The following is a 17,426-nucleotide window of genomic DNA, read 5'->3' as shown; positions in this document are numbered from 1 at the left end:
GACAGAAAGAGAGAGAGGAGAGGTGACTGAGCATCACTCCACGACAGAAAGAGAGAGAGGAGAGGAGACTGGGCATCACTCCACGGCAGAAAGAGAGAGAGGAGAGGAGACTGAGCATCACTCCACGACAGAAAGAGAGAGAGGAGAGGAGACTGGACATCACCCCATGACAGAAAGAGAGAGAGGAGAGGAGACTGGACATCACCCCATGACAGAAAAAGAGAGAGGAGAGGAAACTGGGCATCACTCCATGAAGGAAAAAGAGAGAGGAGAGGAGACCGGGCATCACTCCATGAAGGACAAAGAGAGAGGAGAGGAGACCGGGCATCACTCCACGACAGAAAGAGAGAGAGGAGAGGTGACTGAGCATCACTTCACGACAGAAAGAGAGAGAGGAGAGGAGACTGGGCATCACTCCACGGCAGAAAGAGAGAGAGAGGAGAGGAGACTGAGCATCACTCCACGACAGAAAGAGAGAGAGGAGAGGAGAGGAGACTGAGCATCACTCCACGACAGAAAGAGAGAGAGGAGAGTAGACTGGGCATCACTCCACGGCAGAAAGAGAGAGAGAGAGGAGAGGAGACGGGGCATCACCCCACGACAGAAAGAGAGAGAGGAGAGGAGAGGAGAGGGGAGGAGACTGGCCATTACTCTAAAACAGAAAGAGAGAGGAGAGGAGACTGGACATCACCCCACGACAGAAAGAGAGAGAGGAGAGGAGACTGGCCATCACCCCTCGACAGAAAAAGAGAGAGGAGAGGAGACTGGCCATCACCCCTCGACAGAAAGAGAGAGAGGAGAGGAGACTGGGCATCACCCCACGACAGAAAGAGAGAGAGAGAGAGAGAGAGAGAGAGAGAGCGAGAGAGAGAGAGAGAGGAGACTGGACATCACCCCACGACAGAAAGAGAGAGAGGAGAGGAGACTGGGCATGACTCCATGACAGAAAAAGAGAGAGGAGAGGAGACTGGGCATCACTCCATGAAGGAAAAAGAGAGAGGAGAGGAGACCGGGCATCACTCCACGACAGAAAAAGAGAGAGGAGAGGAGACCGGGCATGACTCCATGACAGAAAAAGAGAGAGAGGAGAGGAGACTGTGCTTCTAAACCTGCATTGCTTGTTGTTTGGGGTTTTAGGCTGGGTTTCTGTACAGCACTTTGAGATATCAGCTGATGTACGAAGGGCTATATAAATAAATTTGATTTGATTTGAGAGGAGACTGGGCATCACTCCACAACAGAACGAGAGAGAGGAGAGGAGACTGAGCATCACTCCACGACAGAGAGAGGAGAGGAGACTGGGCATCACTCCACGGCAGAAAGAGAGAGAGGAGAGGAGACAGGGCATCACCACACGACAGAAAGAGAGAGAGGAGAGGAGACGGGGCATCACCCCACGACAGAAAGAGAGAGAGGAGAGGAGAGGGGAGGAGACTGGCCATCACTCTACAACAGAAAGAGAGAGAGAGAGGAGAGGAGACTGGCCATCACCCCTCGACAGAAAAAGAGAGAGGAGAGGAGACTGGACATCACCCCACGACAGAAAGAGAGAGAGGAGAGGAGAGGGGAGGAGACTGGCCATCACTCCACAAAAAAGAGAGAGATAGGGGAGGAGAGTGGGCATCACTCCACGACAGAAAGAGAGAGGAGAGGGGATGAGAGTGGGCATCACCCCACGACAGAAAGAGAGAGAGGAGAGGAGACTGGACATCACCCCATAACAGAAAGAGAGAGAGGAGAGGAGAGGGGATGAGAGTGGGCATCACTCCACAAAAAAGAGAGAGATAGGGGAGGAGAGTGGGCATCACTCCACGACAGAGAGAGAGAGTGGAGAGGAGACTGGACATCACCCCACAACAGAAAGAGAGAGAGGACAGGAGAGGGAATGAGAGTGGGCATCACTCCATGACAGAAAGAGAGAGAGGAGAGGAGACTGGGCATCACCCCATGACAGAAAGAGAGAGAGGAGAGGAGACTGGACATCACCCCACAACAGAAAGAGAGAGAGGGGAGGAGAGGGGATTTGAGTGGGCATCACTCCACAAAAAAGAGAGAGATAGGGGAGGAGAGTGGGCATCTCCACGACAGAGAGAGAGAGAGGAGAGGAGACTGGACATCACCCCACAACAGAAAGAGAGAGAGGACAGGAGAAGGAATGAGAGTGGGCATCACTCCATGACAGAAAGAGAGAGAGGAGAGGAGACTGGGCATCACTCCACGGCAGAAAGAGAGAGAGGAGAGGGTATGAGAGTGGGCACCACTCCACAATTAAGAGAGAGATAGGAGAGGAGAGTGGGCATCACTTCATGACAGAAAGAGAGAGAGGAGAGGGGGATGAGAGTGGGCATCACTCCACAATTAAGAGAGAGAAAGGAGAGGAGAGGGGAGGAGAGGAGAGTGGGCATCACTTCATGACAGAAAGAGAGAGAGGAGAGACGGATGAGAGTGGGCATCACTCCACGACAGAAAGAGAGAGAGGAGAGGAGACTGGCCATCACCCCATGACAGAAAGAGAGAGAGGAGAGGAGACTCCCCATCACCCCACGACAGAAAGAGAGAGAGGAGAGGAGACTGGACATCACCCCACGACAGAAAGAGAGAGAGGAGAGGAGACTGGACATCACCCCATGACAGAAAGAGAGAGAGGAGAGGAGACTGGACATCACCCCATGACAGAAAAAGAGAGAGGAGAGGAGACCGGGCATCACTCCACGACAGAAAAAGACAGAGGAGAGGAGACCGGGCATGACTCCATGACAGAAAAAGAGAGAGGAGAGGAGACTGGGCATCACTCCATGAAGGAAAAAGAGAGAGAGGAGAGGAGACTGTGCTTCTAAACCTGCATTGCTTGTTGTTTGGGGTTTTAGGCTGGGTTTCTGTACAGCACTTTGAGATATCAGCTGATGTACGAAAGGCTATATAAATACATTTGATTTGATTTGAGAGGAGACTGGGCATCACTCCACAACAGAAAGAGAGAGAGGAGAGGAGACTGAGCATCACTCCACAGCAGAAAGAGAGAGAGAGATGAGAGGAGACTGAGCATCACTCCACGACAGAAAGAGAGAGAGGAGAGGAGACTGGGCATCACTCCACGGCAGAAAGAGAGAGAGAGAGGAGAGGAGACAGGGCATCACCCCACGACAGAAAGAGAGAGAGAGAGGAGAGGAGACTGAGCATCACTACACAACAAAAAGAGAGAGAGGAGAGGAGACGGGGCATCACCCCACGACAGAAAGAGAGAGAGGAGAGGGGAGGAGACTGGCCATCACTCTACAACAGAAAGAGAGAGAGGAGAGGAGACTGGCCATCACCCCTCGACAGAAAAAGAGAGAGGAGAGGAGACTGGACATCACCCCACGACAGAAAGAGAGAGAGGAGAGGAGAGGGAGGAGACTGGCCATCACTCCACAAAAAAGAGAGAGATAGGGGAGGAGAGTGGGCATCACTCCACGACAGAAAGAGAGAGAGGAGAGGAGACTGGGCATCACTCCACGGCAGAAAGAGAGAGAGGAGAGGGTATGAGAGTGGGCACCACTCCACAATTAAGAGAGAGATAGGAGAGGAGAGTGGGCATCACTTCATGACAGAAAGAGAGAGAGGAGAGGGGGATGAGAGTGGGCATCACTCCACAATTAAGAGAGAGAAAGGAGAGGAGAGGGGAGGAGAGGAGAGTGGGCATCACTTCATGACAGAAAGAGAGAGAGGAGAGACGGATGAGAGTGGGCATCACTCCACGACAGAAAGAGAGAGAGGAGAGGAGACTGGCCATCACCCCATGACAGAAAGAGAGAGAGGAGAGGAGACTCCCCATCACCCCACGACAGAAAGAGAGAGAGGAGAGGAGACTGGACATCACCCCACGACAGAAAGAGAGAGAGGAGAGGAGACTGGACATCACCCCATGACAGAAAGAGAGAGGAGAGGAGACTGGACATCACCCCATGACAGAAAAAGAGAGAGGAGAGGAGACCGGGCATCACTCCACGACAGAAAAAGACAGAGGAGAGGAGACCGGGCATGACTCCATGACAGAAAAAGAGAGAGGAGAGGAGACTGGGCATCACTCCATGAAGGAAAAAGAGAGAGAGAGGAGGAGACTGTGCTTCTAAACCTGCATTGCTTGTTGTTTGGGGTTTTAGGCTGGGTTTCTGTACAGCACTTTGAGATATCAGCTGATGTACGAAAGGCTATATAAATACATTTGATTTGATTTGAGAGGAGACTGGGCATCACTCCACAACAGAAAGAGAGAGAGGAGAGGAGACTGAGCATCACTCCACAGCAGAAAGAGAGAGAGAGATGAGAGGAGACTGAGCATCACTCCACGACAGAAAGAGAGAGAGGAGAGGAGACTGGGCATCACTCCACGGCAGAAAGAGAGAGAGAGAGAGAGGAGACAGGGCATCACCCCACGACAGAAAGAGAGAGAGAGAGAGAGGAGACTGAGCATCACTACACAACAAAAAGAGAGAGAGGAGAGGAGACGGGGCATCACCCCACGACAGAAAGAGAGAGAGGAGAGGGGAGGAGACTGGCCATCACTCTACAACAGAAAGAGAGAGAGGAGAGGAGACTGGCCATCACCCCTCGACAGAAAAAGAGAGAGGAGAGGAGACTGGACATCACCCCACGACAGAAAGAGAGAGAGGAGAGGAGAGGGAGGAGACTGGCCATCACTCCACAAAAAAGAGAGAGATAGGGGAGGAGAGTGGGCATCACTCCACGACAGAGAGAGAGAGAGGAGAGGAGACTGGACATCACCCCACAACAGAAAGAGAGAGAGGACAGGAGAAGGAATGAGAGTGGACATCACTCCATGACAGAAAGAGAGAGATGAGAGGAGACTGGGCATCACTCCATGAAGGAAAAAGAGAGAGAGGAGAGGAGACTGTGCTTCTAAACCTGCATTGCTTGTTGTTTGGGGTTTTAGGCTGGGTTTCTGTACAGCACTTTGAGATATCAGCTGATGTACGAAGGGCTATATAAATAAATTTGATTTGATTTGAGAGGAGACTGGGCATCACTCCACAACAGAAAGAGAGAGAGGAGAGGAGACTGAGCATCACTCCACGACAGAAAGAGAGAGAGGAGAGGAGACTGGGCATCACTCCACGGCAGAAAGAGAGAGAGAGAGGAGAGGAGACTGAGCATCACTCCACGACAGAAAGAGAGAGAGGAGAGGAGAGGAGACTGGGCATCACTCCACGGCAGAAAGAGAGAGAGAGAGGAGAGGAGACAGGGCATCACCACACGACAGAAAGAGAGAGAGGAGAGGAGACGGGGCATCACCCCACGACAGAAAGAGAGAGAGGAGAGGAGAGGGGAGGAGACTGGCCATCACTCTACAACAGAAAGAGAGAGAGGAGAGGAGACTGGCCATCACCCCTCGACAGAAAAAGAGAGAGGAGAGGAGACTGGACATCACCCCACGACAGAAAGAGAGAGAGGAGAGGAGAGGGGAGGAGACTGGCCATCACTCCACAAAAAAGAGAGAGATAGGGGAGGAGAGTGGGCATCACCCCACGACAGAAAGAGAGAGAGGAGAGGAGACTGGACATCACCCCATAACAGAAAGAGAGAGAGGAGAGGAGAGGGAATGAGAGTGGGCATCACTCCATGACAGAAAGAGAGAGAGGAGAGGAGACTGGGCATCACCCCATGACAGAAAGAGAGAGAGGAGAGGAGACTGGACATCACCCCACAACAGAAAGAGAGAGAGGGAGGAGAGGGGATTTGAGGGGCATCACTCCACAAAAAAGAGAGAGATAGGGAGGAGAGTGGGCATCTCCACGACAGAGAGAGAGAGAGAGAGGAGGAGACTGGACATCACCCCACAACAGAAAGAGAGAGAGGGACAGGAGAAGGAATGAGAGTGGGCATCACTCCATGACAGAAAGAGAGAGAGGAGAGGAGACTGGGCATCACTCCACGGCAGAAAGAGAGAGAGAGAGGGTATGAGAGTGGGCACCACTCCACAATTAAGAGAGAGATAGGAGAGGAGAGGGGAGGAGAGGAGAGGGCATCACTTCATGACAGAAAGAGAGAGGAGAGGGGGATGAGAGTGGGCATCACTCCACAATTAAGAGAGAGATAGGAGAGGAGAGGGGAGGAGAGGAGAGTGGGCATCACTTCATGACAGAAAGAGAGAGAGAGAGGGGGATGAGAGTGGGCATCACTCCACAATTAAGAGAGAGAAAGGAGAGGAGAGGGGAGGAGAGGAGAGTGGGCATCACTTCATGACAGAAAGAGAGAGAGGAGAGACGGATGAGAGTGGGCATCACTCCACGACAGAAAGAGAGAGAGGAGAGGAGACTGGCCATCACCCCATGACAGAAAGAGAGAGAGGAGAGGAGACTCCCCATCACCCCACGACAGAAAGAGAGAGAGGAGAGGAGACTGGACATCACCCCACGACAGAAAGAGAGAGAGGAGAGGAGACTGGACATCACCCCATGACAGAAAGAGAGAGAGGAGAGGAGACTGGACATCACCCCATGACAGAAAAAGAGAGAGTAGAGGAGACTGGGCATCACTCCATGAAGGAAAAAGAGAGAGAGAGGAGAGGAGACTGTGCTTCTAAACCTGCATTGCTTGTTGTTTGGGGTTTTAGGCTGGGTTTCTGTACAGCACTTTGAGATATCAGCTGATGTACGAAGGGCTATATAAATAAATTTGATTTGATTTGAGAGGAGACTGGGCATCACTCCACAACAGAAAGAGAGAGAGGAGAGGAGACTGAGCATCACTCCACGGCAGAAAGAGAGAGAGGAGAGGAGACTGAGCATCACTCCACGACAGAAAGAGAGAGAGGAGAGGAGACTGGGCATCACTCCACGGCAGAAAGAGAGAGAGAGAGGAGAGGAGACAGGGCATCACCCCACGACAGAAAGAGAGAGAGAGAGGAGAGGAGACTGAGCATCACTACACAACAAAAAGAGAGAGAGGAGAGGAGACGGGGCATCACCCCACGACAGAAAGAGAGAGAGGAGAGGAGAGGGGAGGAGACTGGCCATCACTCTACAACAGAAAGAGAGAGAGGAGAGGAGACTGGCCATCACCCCTCGACAGAAAAAGAGAGAGGAGAGGAGACTGGACATCACCCCACGACAGAAAGAGAGAGAGGAGAGGAGAGGGGAGGAGACTGGCCATCACTCCACAAAAAAGAGAGAGAGATAGGGGAGGAGAGTGGGCATCACTCACGAAAGAAAGAGAGAGGAGAGGGGAGGAGAGTGGGCATCACTCCACGACAGAGAGAGAGAGAGGAGAGGAGACTGGACATCACCCCACAACAGAAAGAGAGAGAGGACAGGAGAGGGAATGAGAGTGGGCATCACTCCATGACAGAAAGAGAGAGAGGAGAGGAGACTGGGCATCACCCCATGACAGAAAGAGAGAGAGGAGAGGAGACTGGACATCACCCCACAACAGAGAGAGAGAGGGGGGAGGAGAGGGGATGAGAGTGGGCATCACTCCACAAAAAAGAGAGAGATAGGGGAGGAGAGTGGGCATCACTCCACGACAGAGAGAGAGAGAGGAGAGGAGACTGGACATCACCCCACAACAGAAAGAGAGAGAGGACAGGAGAAGGAATGAGAGTGGACATCACTCCATGACAGAAAGAGAGAGAGGAGAGGAGACTGGGCATCACTCCACGGCAGAAAGAGAGAGAGGAGAGGGTATGAGAGTGGGCACCACTCCACAATTAAGAGAGAGATAGGAGAGGAGAGGGGAGGAGAGGAGAGTGGGCATCACTTCATGACAGAAAGAGAGAGAGGAGAGGGGGATGAGAGTGGGCATCACTCCACAATTAAGAGAGAGATAGGAGAGGAGAGGGGAGGAGAGGAGAGTGGGCATCACTTCATGACAGAAAGAGAGAGAGGAGAGGGGGATGAGAGTGGGCATCACTCCACAATTAAGAGAGAGATAGGAGAGGCGAGGGGAGGAGAGGAGAGTGGGCATCACTTCATGACAGAAAGAGAGAGAGGACAGGAGAAGGAATGAGAGTGGACATCACTCCATGACAGAAAGAGAGAGAGGAGAGGAGACTGGGCATCACTCCATGGCAGAAAGAGAGAGAGGAGAGGGTATGAGAGTGGGTATCACTCCACAATTAAGAGAGAGATAGGAGAGGAGAGGAGAGGGGAGGAGAGGAGAGTGGGCATCACTTCATGACAGAAAGAGAGAGAGGAGAGGGGGGTGAGAGTGGGCATCACTCCACAATTAAGAGAGAGATAAGAGAGGCGAGGGGAGGAGAGGAGAGTGGGCATCACTTCATGACAGAAAGAGAGAGAGGAGAGGAGACCGGGCATCACTCCATGAAGGAAAAAGAGAGAGGAGAGGAGAGTGGGCATCACTTCATGACAGAAAGAGAGAGAGGACAGGAGACTGGACATCACCCCATGACAGAAAGAGAGAGAGGAGAGGAGACTGGGCATCACTCCACGACAGAAAGAGAGAGAGGACAGGAGACTGGACATCACCCCATGACAGAAAGAGAGAGAGGAGAGGAGACTGGGCATCACTCCACGACAGAAAGAGAGAGAGGAGAGGAGACTGGTTATCACCCCACAACAGAAAGAGAGAGAGGAGAGGACACTGGTTATCACCCCACGACAGAAAGAGAGAGGAGAGGAGACTGGACATCACCCCACGACAGAAAGAGAGAGAGAGGAGAGGAGACTGGTTATCACCCCACGACACCCCACGACAGAAAGAGAGAGAGGAGAGGAGACTGGTTATCACCCCACGACAGAAAGAGAGAGAGGAGACTGGACATCACACCATGGCAGATAGAGAGATTGTGAAAGGAGGGGAGTCGGAAGGAGGAGAGGAGAGGTGAGAAGGGAGCAAAGGTGAGGAGAGGAGAAGAGAGAAGGGAGCAGAGGTGAGGAGAGGAGAAGAGAAAAGAGGTGAGGAGAGGAGAGGAGAGGAGAAGAGAGAAGGGATCAGAGGTGAGGAGAAGAGAAGAGAGGAGGGAGCAGAGGTGAGAAGAGAGAAGGGAGCAGAGGTGAGGAGAGGAGAAGAGAGAAGGGAGCAGAGGTGAGGAGAGGAGAAGAGAGAAGGGAGCAGAGGTGAGGAGAGGAGAAGAGAGGGGGGAGCAGAGGTGAGAAGAGAGGGGGAGCAGAGGTGAGAAGAGAGAAGGGAGCAAAGGTGAGGAGAGGAGAAGAGAGAAGGGAGCAGAGGTGAGGAGAGGAGAAGAGAGGAGGGAGCAGAGGTGAGAAGAGAGAAGGGAGAAGAGGTGAGGAGAGGAGAAGAGAGAGGGGAGCAGAGGTGAGGAGAGGAGAAGAGAGAAGGGAGCAGAGGTGAGAAGAGAGAAGGGAGCAGAGGTGAGGAGAGGAGAAGAGGGAAGGGAGCAGAGGTGAGGAGAGGAGAAGAGAGAAGGGAGCAGAGGTGAGAAGAGAGAAGGGAGCAGAGGTGAGGAGAGGAGAAGAGGGAAGGGAGCAGAGGTGAAGAGAGGAGAAGAGAGGAGGGAGCAGAGGTGAGAAGAGAGAAGGGAGCAGAGGTGAGGAGAGGAGAAGAGAGAAGGGAGCAGAGGTGAGGAGAGGAGAAGAGAGGGGGGAGCAGAGGTGAGAAGAGAGAAGGGAGCAGAGGTGAGGAGAGGAGAAGAGAGAGGGGAGCAGAGGTGAGAAGAGAGAAGGGAGCAGAGGTGAGGAGAGGAGAAGAGAGAAGGGAGCAGAGGTGAGGAGAAGAGAAGGGAGCAGAGGTGAGGAGAGGAGAAGAGAGAAGGGAGCAGAGGTGAGAAGAGAGAAGGGAGCAGAGGTGAGGAGAGGAGAAGAGGGAAGGGAGCAGAGGTGAGGAGAGGAGAAGAGAGGAGGGAGCAAAGGTGAGGAGAGGAGAAGAGAGAAGGGAGCAGAGGTGAGAAGAGAGAAGGGAGCAGAGGTGAGGAGAGGAGAAGAGAGAAGGGAGCAGAGGTGAGGAGAGGAGAAGAGAGGAGGGAGCAGAGGTGAGAAGAGAGAAGGGAGCAGAGGTGAGGAGAAGAGAGGAGGGAGCAGAGGTGAGGAGAGGAGAAGAGAGAAGGGAGCAGAGGTGAGGAGAAGTGAAGGGAGCAGAGGTGAGGAGAAGAGAAGGGAGCAGATGTGAGGAGAGGAGAAGAGAGAAGGGAGCAGGGGTGAGAAGAGACAAGGGAGCAGAGGTGAGGAGAGGAGAAGAGAGAAGGGAGCAGAGGTGAGGAGAGGAGAAGAGAGGAGGGAGCAGAGGTGAGAAGAGACAAGGGAGCAGAGGTGAGGAGAGGAGAAGAGAGAAGGGAGCAGAGGTGAGGAGAGGAGAAGAGAGAAGGGAGCAGAGGTGAGGAGAAGAGAGGAGGGAGCAGAGGTGAGGAGAGGAGAAGAGAGAAGGGAGCAGAGGTGAGGAGAAGGGAGCAGAGGTGAGGAGGTCAGAAAAGAAGGGAGCAGAGGTGAGAAGAGAGAAGGGAGCAGAGGTGAGGAGAGGAGAGAAGAGCGCAGAGGTGAAATGGAGCAGAGGTGAGGAGAGGAGAAGAGAGAAGGGAGCAGAGGTGAGGAGAGGAGAAGAGAGGAGGGAGCAGAGGTGAGGAGAGGAGAAGAGAGCAGAGGTGAGGAGAGGAGAAGAGAGGAGGGAGCAGAGGTGAGGAGAGGAGAAGAGAGCAGAGGTGAGGAGAGAGAAGGGAGCAGAGGTGAGGAGAGGAGAAGAGAGGTCTGAGCAGAGGTGAGGAGAGGAGAAGAGAGAAGAGGTGAGGAGAGAGAAGGGAGCAGAGGTGAGGAGAGGAGAAGAGAGGAGGGAGCAGAGGTGAGGAGAGGAGAAGAGAGCAGAGGTGAGGAGAGAGAAGTGAGCAGAGGTGAGGAGAGGAGAAGAGAGGTCTGAGCAGAGGTGAGGAGAGGAGAAGAGAGCAGAGGTGAGGAGAGAGAAGGGAGCAGAGGTGAGGAGAGGAGAAGAGAGGAGGGGAGCAGAGGTGAGGAGAGGAGAAGAGAGCAGAGGTGAGGAGAGAGAAGGAGCAGAGGTGAGGAGAGGAGAAGAGAGGTCTGAGCAGAGGTGAGGAGAGGAGAAGAGAGAAGAGAGCAGAGGTGAGAAGAAAGGAGGGAGCAGAGGTGAGGAGAAGAAAGGAGGGAGCAGAGGTGAGGAGAGGAGAAGAGAGAAGGGAGCAGAGGTGAGGAGAGGATAAGAGAGAAGGAAGCAGAGGAGAGGAGAAGAGAGAAGGGAGCAGAGGTGAGGTGAGGAGAGGAGAAGAGAGAGGGGAGCAGAGGTGAGGAGAGGAGAAGAGAGAGGGGAGCAGAGGTGAGAAGAGAGAAGGGAGCAGAGGTGAGGAGAGGAGAAGAGAGAGGGGAGCAGAGGTGAGGAGAGGAGAAGAGAGAGGGGAGCAGAGGTGAGAAGAGAGAAGGGAGCAGAGGTGAGGAGAGGAGAAGAGAGAGGGGAGCAGAGGTGAGGAGAGGAGAAGAGAGAGGGGAGCAGAGGTGAGAAGAGAGAAGGGAGCAGAGGTGAGGAGAGGAGAAGAGAGAAGGGAGCAGAGGTGAGGAGAAGAGAAGAGGGAAGGGACCAGAGGTGAGGAGAGGAGAAGAGAGAAGGGAGCAGAGGTGAGAAGAGAGAAGGGAGCAGAGGTGAGGAGAGGAGAAGAGGGAAGGGAGCAGAGGTGAGGAGAGGAGAAGAGAGGAGGGAGCAGAGGTGAGGAGAGAGGGGAGCAGAGGAGAGGAGAAGAGAGAAGGGAGCAGAGGTGAGGTGAGGAGAGGAGAAGAGAGAAGGGAGCAGAGGTGAGGAGAGGAGAAGAGAGAGGGGAGCAGAGGTGAGAAGAGAGAAGGGAGCAGAGGTGAGGAGAGGAGAAGAGAGAAGGGAGCAGAGGTGAGAAGAGAGAAGGGAGCAGAGGTGAGGAGAGGAGAAGAGGGAAGGGAGCAGAGGTGAGGAGAGGAGAAGAGAGGAGGGAGCAGAGGTGAGAAGAGAGAAGGGAGCAGAGGTGAGGAGAAGAGAGAAGGGAGCAGAGGTGAGGAGAAGTGAAGGGAGCAGAGGTGAGAAGAAGAGAAGAGAGAAGGGAGCAGAGGTGAGGAGAAGAGAAGGGAGCAGATGTGAGGAGAGGAGAAGAGAGAAGGGAGCAGAGGTGAGAAGAGAGAAGGGAGCAGAGGTGAGGAGAGGAGAAGAGAGAAGGGAGCAGAGGTGAGGAGAGGAGAAGAGAGGAGGGAGCAGAGGTGAGAAGAGAGAAGGGAGCAGAGGTGAGGAGAAGAGAGGAGGGAGCAGAGGTGAGGAGAGGAGAAGAGAAGGGAGCAGAGGTGAGGAGAAGGGAGCAGAGGTGAGGAGGTGAGAAAAGAAGGGAGCAGAGGTGAGAAGAGAGAAGGGAGCAGAGGTGAGGAGAGAAGGGAGCAGAGGTGAAAAGGGAGCAGAGGTGAGGAGAGGAGAAGAGAGAAGGGAGCAGAGGTGAGGAGAGGAGAAGAGAGGAGGGAGCAGAGGTGAGGAGAGGAGAAGAGAGCAGAGGTGAGGAGAGAGAAGGGAGCAGAGGTGAGGAGAGGAGAAGAGAGGTCTGAGCAGAGGTGAGGAGAGGAGAAGAGAGAAGAGAGCAGAGGTGAGGAGAAGAAAGGAGGGAGCAGAGGTGAGGAGAGGAGAAGAGAGAAGGGAGCAGAGGTGAGGAGAGGAGAAGAGAGAAGGGAGCAGATGAGAGGAGAAGAGAGAAGGGAGCAGAGGTGAGGTGAGGAGAGGAGAAGAGAGAAGGGAGCAGAGGTGAGGAGAGGAGAAGAGAGAAGGGAGCAGAGGAGAGGAGAAGAGAGAAGGGAGCAGAGGTGAGGAGAGGAGAAGAGAGGAGGGAGCAGAGGTGAGGAGAGGAGAAGAGAGAAGGGAGCAGAGGTGAGGAGAGGAGAAGAGAGAAGGGAGCAAAGGAGAGGAGAAGAGAGAAGGGAGCAGAGGTGAGGAGAGGAGAAGAGAGGAGGGAGCAGAGGTGAGGAGAGGAGAAGAGAGAAGGGAGCAGAGGGGAGGAGAGGAGAAGAGAGAAGGGAGCAGAGGGGAGGAGAGGAGAAGAAAGGATGGAGCAGAGGTGAGGAGAGGAGAAGAGAGAAGGGAGCAGAGGGGAGGAGAGGAGAAGAAAGGATGGAGCAGAGGTGAGGAGAAGAAAGGAGGGAGCAGAGGTGAGGAGAGGAGAAGAGAGAAGGGAGCAGAGGTGAGGAGAGGAGAAGAGAGAAGGGAGCAGAGGAGAGGAGAAGAGAGAAGGGAGCAGAGGTGAGGTGAGGAGAGGAGAAGAGAGAAGGGAGCAGAGGTGAGGAGAGGAGAAGAGAGAAGGGAGCAGAGGAGAGGAGAAGAGAGAAGGGAGCAGAGGTGAGGAGAGGAGAAGAGAGGAGGGAGCAGAGGTGAGGAGAGGAGAAGAGAGAAGGGAGCAGAGGTGAGGAGAGGAGAAGAGAGAAGGGAGCAAAGGAGAGGAGAAGAGAGAAGGGAGCAGAGGTGAGGAGAGGAGAAGAGAGGAGGGAGCAGAGGTGAGGAGAGGAGAAGAGAGAAGGGAGCAGAGGGGAGGAGAGGAGAAGAGAGAAGGGAGCAGAGGGGAGGAGAGGAGAAGAAAGGATGGAGCAGAGGTGAGGAGAGGAGAAGAGAGAAGGGAGCAGAGGGGAGGAGAGGAGAAGAAAGGATGGAGCAGAGGTGAGGAGAGGAGAAGAGATGGGAGCAGAGGTGAGGAGAAGAAAGGAGGGAGCAGGGGGAGGAAAGGAGGAGACGAGAAGGGAGCAGAGGGGAGGAGAAGAGAAGAGAGAAGGGAGCAGAGGTGAGGAGAGGAGAAGAGAGGAGGGAGCAGAGGGGAGGAGAGAAGGGAGCAGAGGGGAGGAGAGGAGAAGAAAGGAGGGAGCAGAGGTGAGGAGAGGAGAGGAGAAGAGAGAAGGGAGCAGAGGAGAGGAGAAGAGAGAAGAGAAGGGAGCAGAGGTGAGGAGAGGAGAAGAGAGGAGGGAGCAGAGGGGAGGAGAGAAGGGAGCAGAGGGGAGGAGAGGAGAAGAAAGGAGGGAGCAGAGGTGAGGAGAGGAGAGGAGAGGAGAAGAGAGAAGGGAGCATAGGAGAGGAGAAGAGAGAAGGGAGCAGAGGGGAGGAGAGGAGAAGAAAGGATGGAGCAGAGGTGAGGAGAGGAGAAGAGATGGGAGCAGAGGTGAGGAGAAGAAAGGAGGGAGCAGGGGGGGGAAAGGAGGAGACGAGAAGGGAGCAGAGGGGAGGAGAAGAGAAGAGAGAAGGGAGCAGAGGTGAGGAGAGGAGAAGAGAGGAGGGAGCAGAGGTGAGGAGAGGAGAAGAGATAAGGGAGCAGAGGGGAGGAGAGAAGGGAGCAGAGGGGAGGAGAGGAGAGGAGAAGAGAGAAGGGAGCAGAGGTGAGGAGAGGAGAAGATAGGAGGGAGCAGAGGTGAGGAGAGGAGAGGAGAAGAGAGAAGGGAGCAGAGGAGAGGAGAAGAGAGAAGGGAGCAGAGGTGAGGAGAGGAGAAGAAAGGAGAGAATGAACAGTACAGATGGATGTGGAGAGAGATGTAATGTAAGGTCAAAAGACGGATAGGAGATGGATCTGTAGCTCAGTTGGTAGAGCATGGCGCTTGTAACGCCAGGGTAGTGGGTTCGATTCCCGGGACCACCCATACGTAGAATGTATGCACACATGACTGTAAGTCGCTTTGGATAAAAGCGTCTGCTAAATGGCATATATATAGAGAGATAGGAAAGGATAGAGGGAGAGAATTGAGAGAGGAAGTGAAAGAGAGAGAGAGAGTCACAGCTCTCTGTGCTGTTGGATGGGGAAAGCTGTCACTCCTTGTAATCATCAACACTGGTCACAAGAGGCTGCCATACACACACACACACACACATACACACGCACAAATTCACACACATATGCACACACAACGCTGAATGCAACCCCAACACAGAAAGCACAATCACGAGCCTCACTATGTTGCTCGAACAGGCAGCAGAACTGATCTGTCTGTAGACACAATCTTTCTACAAGTAAATACAAGGACTCTTTCAATATGGTAACATATGGTAATTTCTCTCATAATAAGATCCGTGCCTGTCTAACTCTTATTCTGTACTACTCTCACAAGCACACTCACAGACTCCCACGTATTGACACACACACACACACACACACACACACACACACACACACACACACACACACACACACACACACACACACACACACACACACACACACACACACACACACACACACACACACGTCCTGGTGTGTATTCTGTTCCGTTATTCTCCATATTCTCTATCATCTACATGACCCTTCCTCTATCCATAAATTCATCTACACATGTGCCCACACACACACACACATACACACACATAGAAGCGCATACACATGCAAAAAAGAATGCACACGCACGCAGGCATACACGCACCACACAGATTTAGAAGGGTGCACACTAACCCCCATTCCATCGCCGAACCACGGCCCTGAGAGCCGACAGCCCATTGCCACGGCAACGGATGAGCTCTGAGTCCGAGGGTTCCCTCCGTTTTAAAGACAGCGCAGACAACAAGAGGAAGAGGAGGACAAGGAGTTATGCAGGATCCAGCTCGGGCATAGACTCCTGTGCTTCAGCAGAGACTGAGAGAAAGATCTCAACGCTCTCTCTCTTCTCTCTCCCCTTTCAGGCTCTCTTTCTCCCTTGTTTTTCTCTATCTCTCCCTACCAGAGACAGAAGGGACTCTTGCTCTCAGCTCTCTCTCCGCTTGCTCGATCTCCTTCACTCTCTCTCTAGCCCTCTCACACACACATGCTCTTTCAACTGTCATTCTACCCCCCTCTATCTATCACACTCTCTCTCTCCTTCCTTCCTCTCTATATCTCTCTCTTCCTTATTATGTGCCAGTCTTGTGTTGAGGCCCCACCCCCCTTGCACAGCTAGTGCATAGTAACCCTGCTGGACTGTGAATCTATATACACACACACACACACACACACACACACACACACACACACACACACACACACACACACACACACACACACACACACACACACACACACACACACACACACACACACACACTTGTGGTTGGTCACTTGCTCTGGGTTATCAGCTTATCACATGGCCAGGCTAGGGGGTAGATGAGAGGGGTACCCTCCCCCTGCAGGGTTTTCCTCAGATGGAGGGAGATTCTTCTCTGTCTAATACAGTTTCTCATATGCTCTCCTCCTCTCTCTCTCTCCCTTTCCATCTTTCTCATGTTCTTATAGTCTTCTTCTCTCATTCCTGTACCTCCCACCCTCTCTCACACCCTTCCGCTTCTCTCTGCCTCTAAAGTACAGTTATCCTCCTTGTTATCCATTCCCTGTCACTCTCCCTCCCCCATGCTCTCACTCTTTATTCTGTAGAAACATTATGAGCTGCAGGGAGGAACCCTTTTCTCCCCAATAGAACACATGAAGCAGGTCACATATGAACACATATTGTATACAGTACCATGACAGATGTTGTTTACACAATTGCCCCCACACACATAATGAATAATCAGTTCATTGTAGCAGCGCTGTGTCCCAATAATAATGTACTGAGGCAGGCATGGAGATGCTGGACGGATGAGAGAAGGACAGATGGATGTAGGTTTGATTACATGCGACTCATCCTCTGTAACCCCTCACACACTGTGCGTTGCCCTGGATACCAAGATCAGCTCGACAACTAAATGTAAACATTAACTGTAAGGCAAGTGTGTGCTTACAGTGCCTTCAGAAAGTATTCACACCCCTTGACTTTTTCCACATTTTGTTGTTTAAAATGTATTACATTTAAAATGTATTACATATAGATTTTGTGTCACTGACCTACACACAATACCCATAATGTTAAAGTGGAATTTATTTGACTAATTAATACAAAAGGAAAAGCTGAAAGGACTCATCTCTGTACCCTACACATACAATTATCTGTAAGGTCCCTCAGTTGAGCCGTGAATTTCAAACACAGATTCAATCACAAATACCAGGGAGGTTTTCCAATGCCTCACAAAGAAGGGCACTTATTGGTAGATGGGAAAACAAAAAGCAGACATTGCATATCTCTTTGAGCAATACACCATGGGATTTTACTGAGTGGCCTAGTTAGCGTTTTGACATAAATGGGCTTGAAAATCTATGGCAAGAATTCAAGTCTGGGCTCTGGCTGGGCCACTCAAGGACATTCAGAGACTTGTCCCGAAGCCACTCCTGCGTTGTCTTGGCTGTGTGCTTGGGGTCATTGTCCTGTTAGAAGGTGAACCTTCACCCCAGTCGGAGGTCCTGAGCGGAGGTCTTTCCCTCGATCTTGACTAGTCTTCCAGTATATTATTATCATTATATATTATATATTATTAGTCTTCCAGTCCCACCACTGAAAAACATGCTGCCACCATCATGCTTAACCGTGGGGATGGTGCCAGGTTTCCTCCAGACGGGACACTTGGCATTCAGGCCAAAGAGTTCAATTTTGGTTTCATCAGACCAGAGAATCTTGTTTCTCATGGACTGAAAGTCCTTTAGGCGC

The 17,426-nt window shown here is 52.6% G+C and overlaps 1 protein-coding gene across 2 annotated transcripts in view; it reads right to left on the bottom strand.

Moving 5' to 3' along the window:
• Positions 1–15,543, bottom strand: part of LOC118381183 (uncharacterized) — a 40,053-nt gene extending 24,510 nt beyond the window's left edge. For both annotated transcript variants that reach the window (XM_052473784.1, XM_052473785.1), the window contains exon 1: positions 15,329–15,543. In XM_052473784.1, the coding sequence (XP_052329744.1) occupies positions 15,329–15,373 (45 nt within the window). In that variant the 5' untranslated portion in view covers positions 15,374–15,543. The remainder of the gene's footprint in view (positions 1–15,328) is intronic.
• Positions 15,544–17,426: the final 1,883 nt, after the last annotated feature.

This window comes from Oncorhynchus keta, chromosome 21 (genome assembly GCF_023373465.1).
Source record: "Oncorhynchus keta strain PuntledgeMale-10-30-2019 chromosome 21, Oket_V2, whole genome shotgun sequence".
Taxonomy (NCBI): Eukaryota; Metazoa; Chordata; class Actinopteri; order Salmoniformes; family Salmonidae; genus Oncorhynchus; species Oncorhynchus keta.
This window is presented reverse-complemented; position numbering and strand designations above follow the sequence as displayed.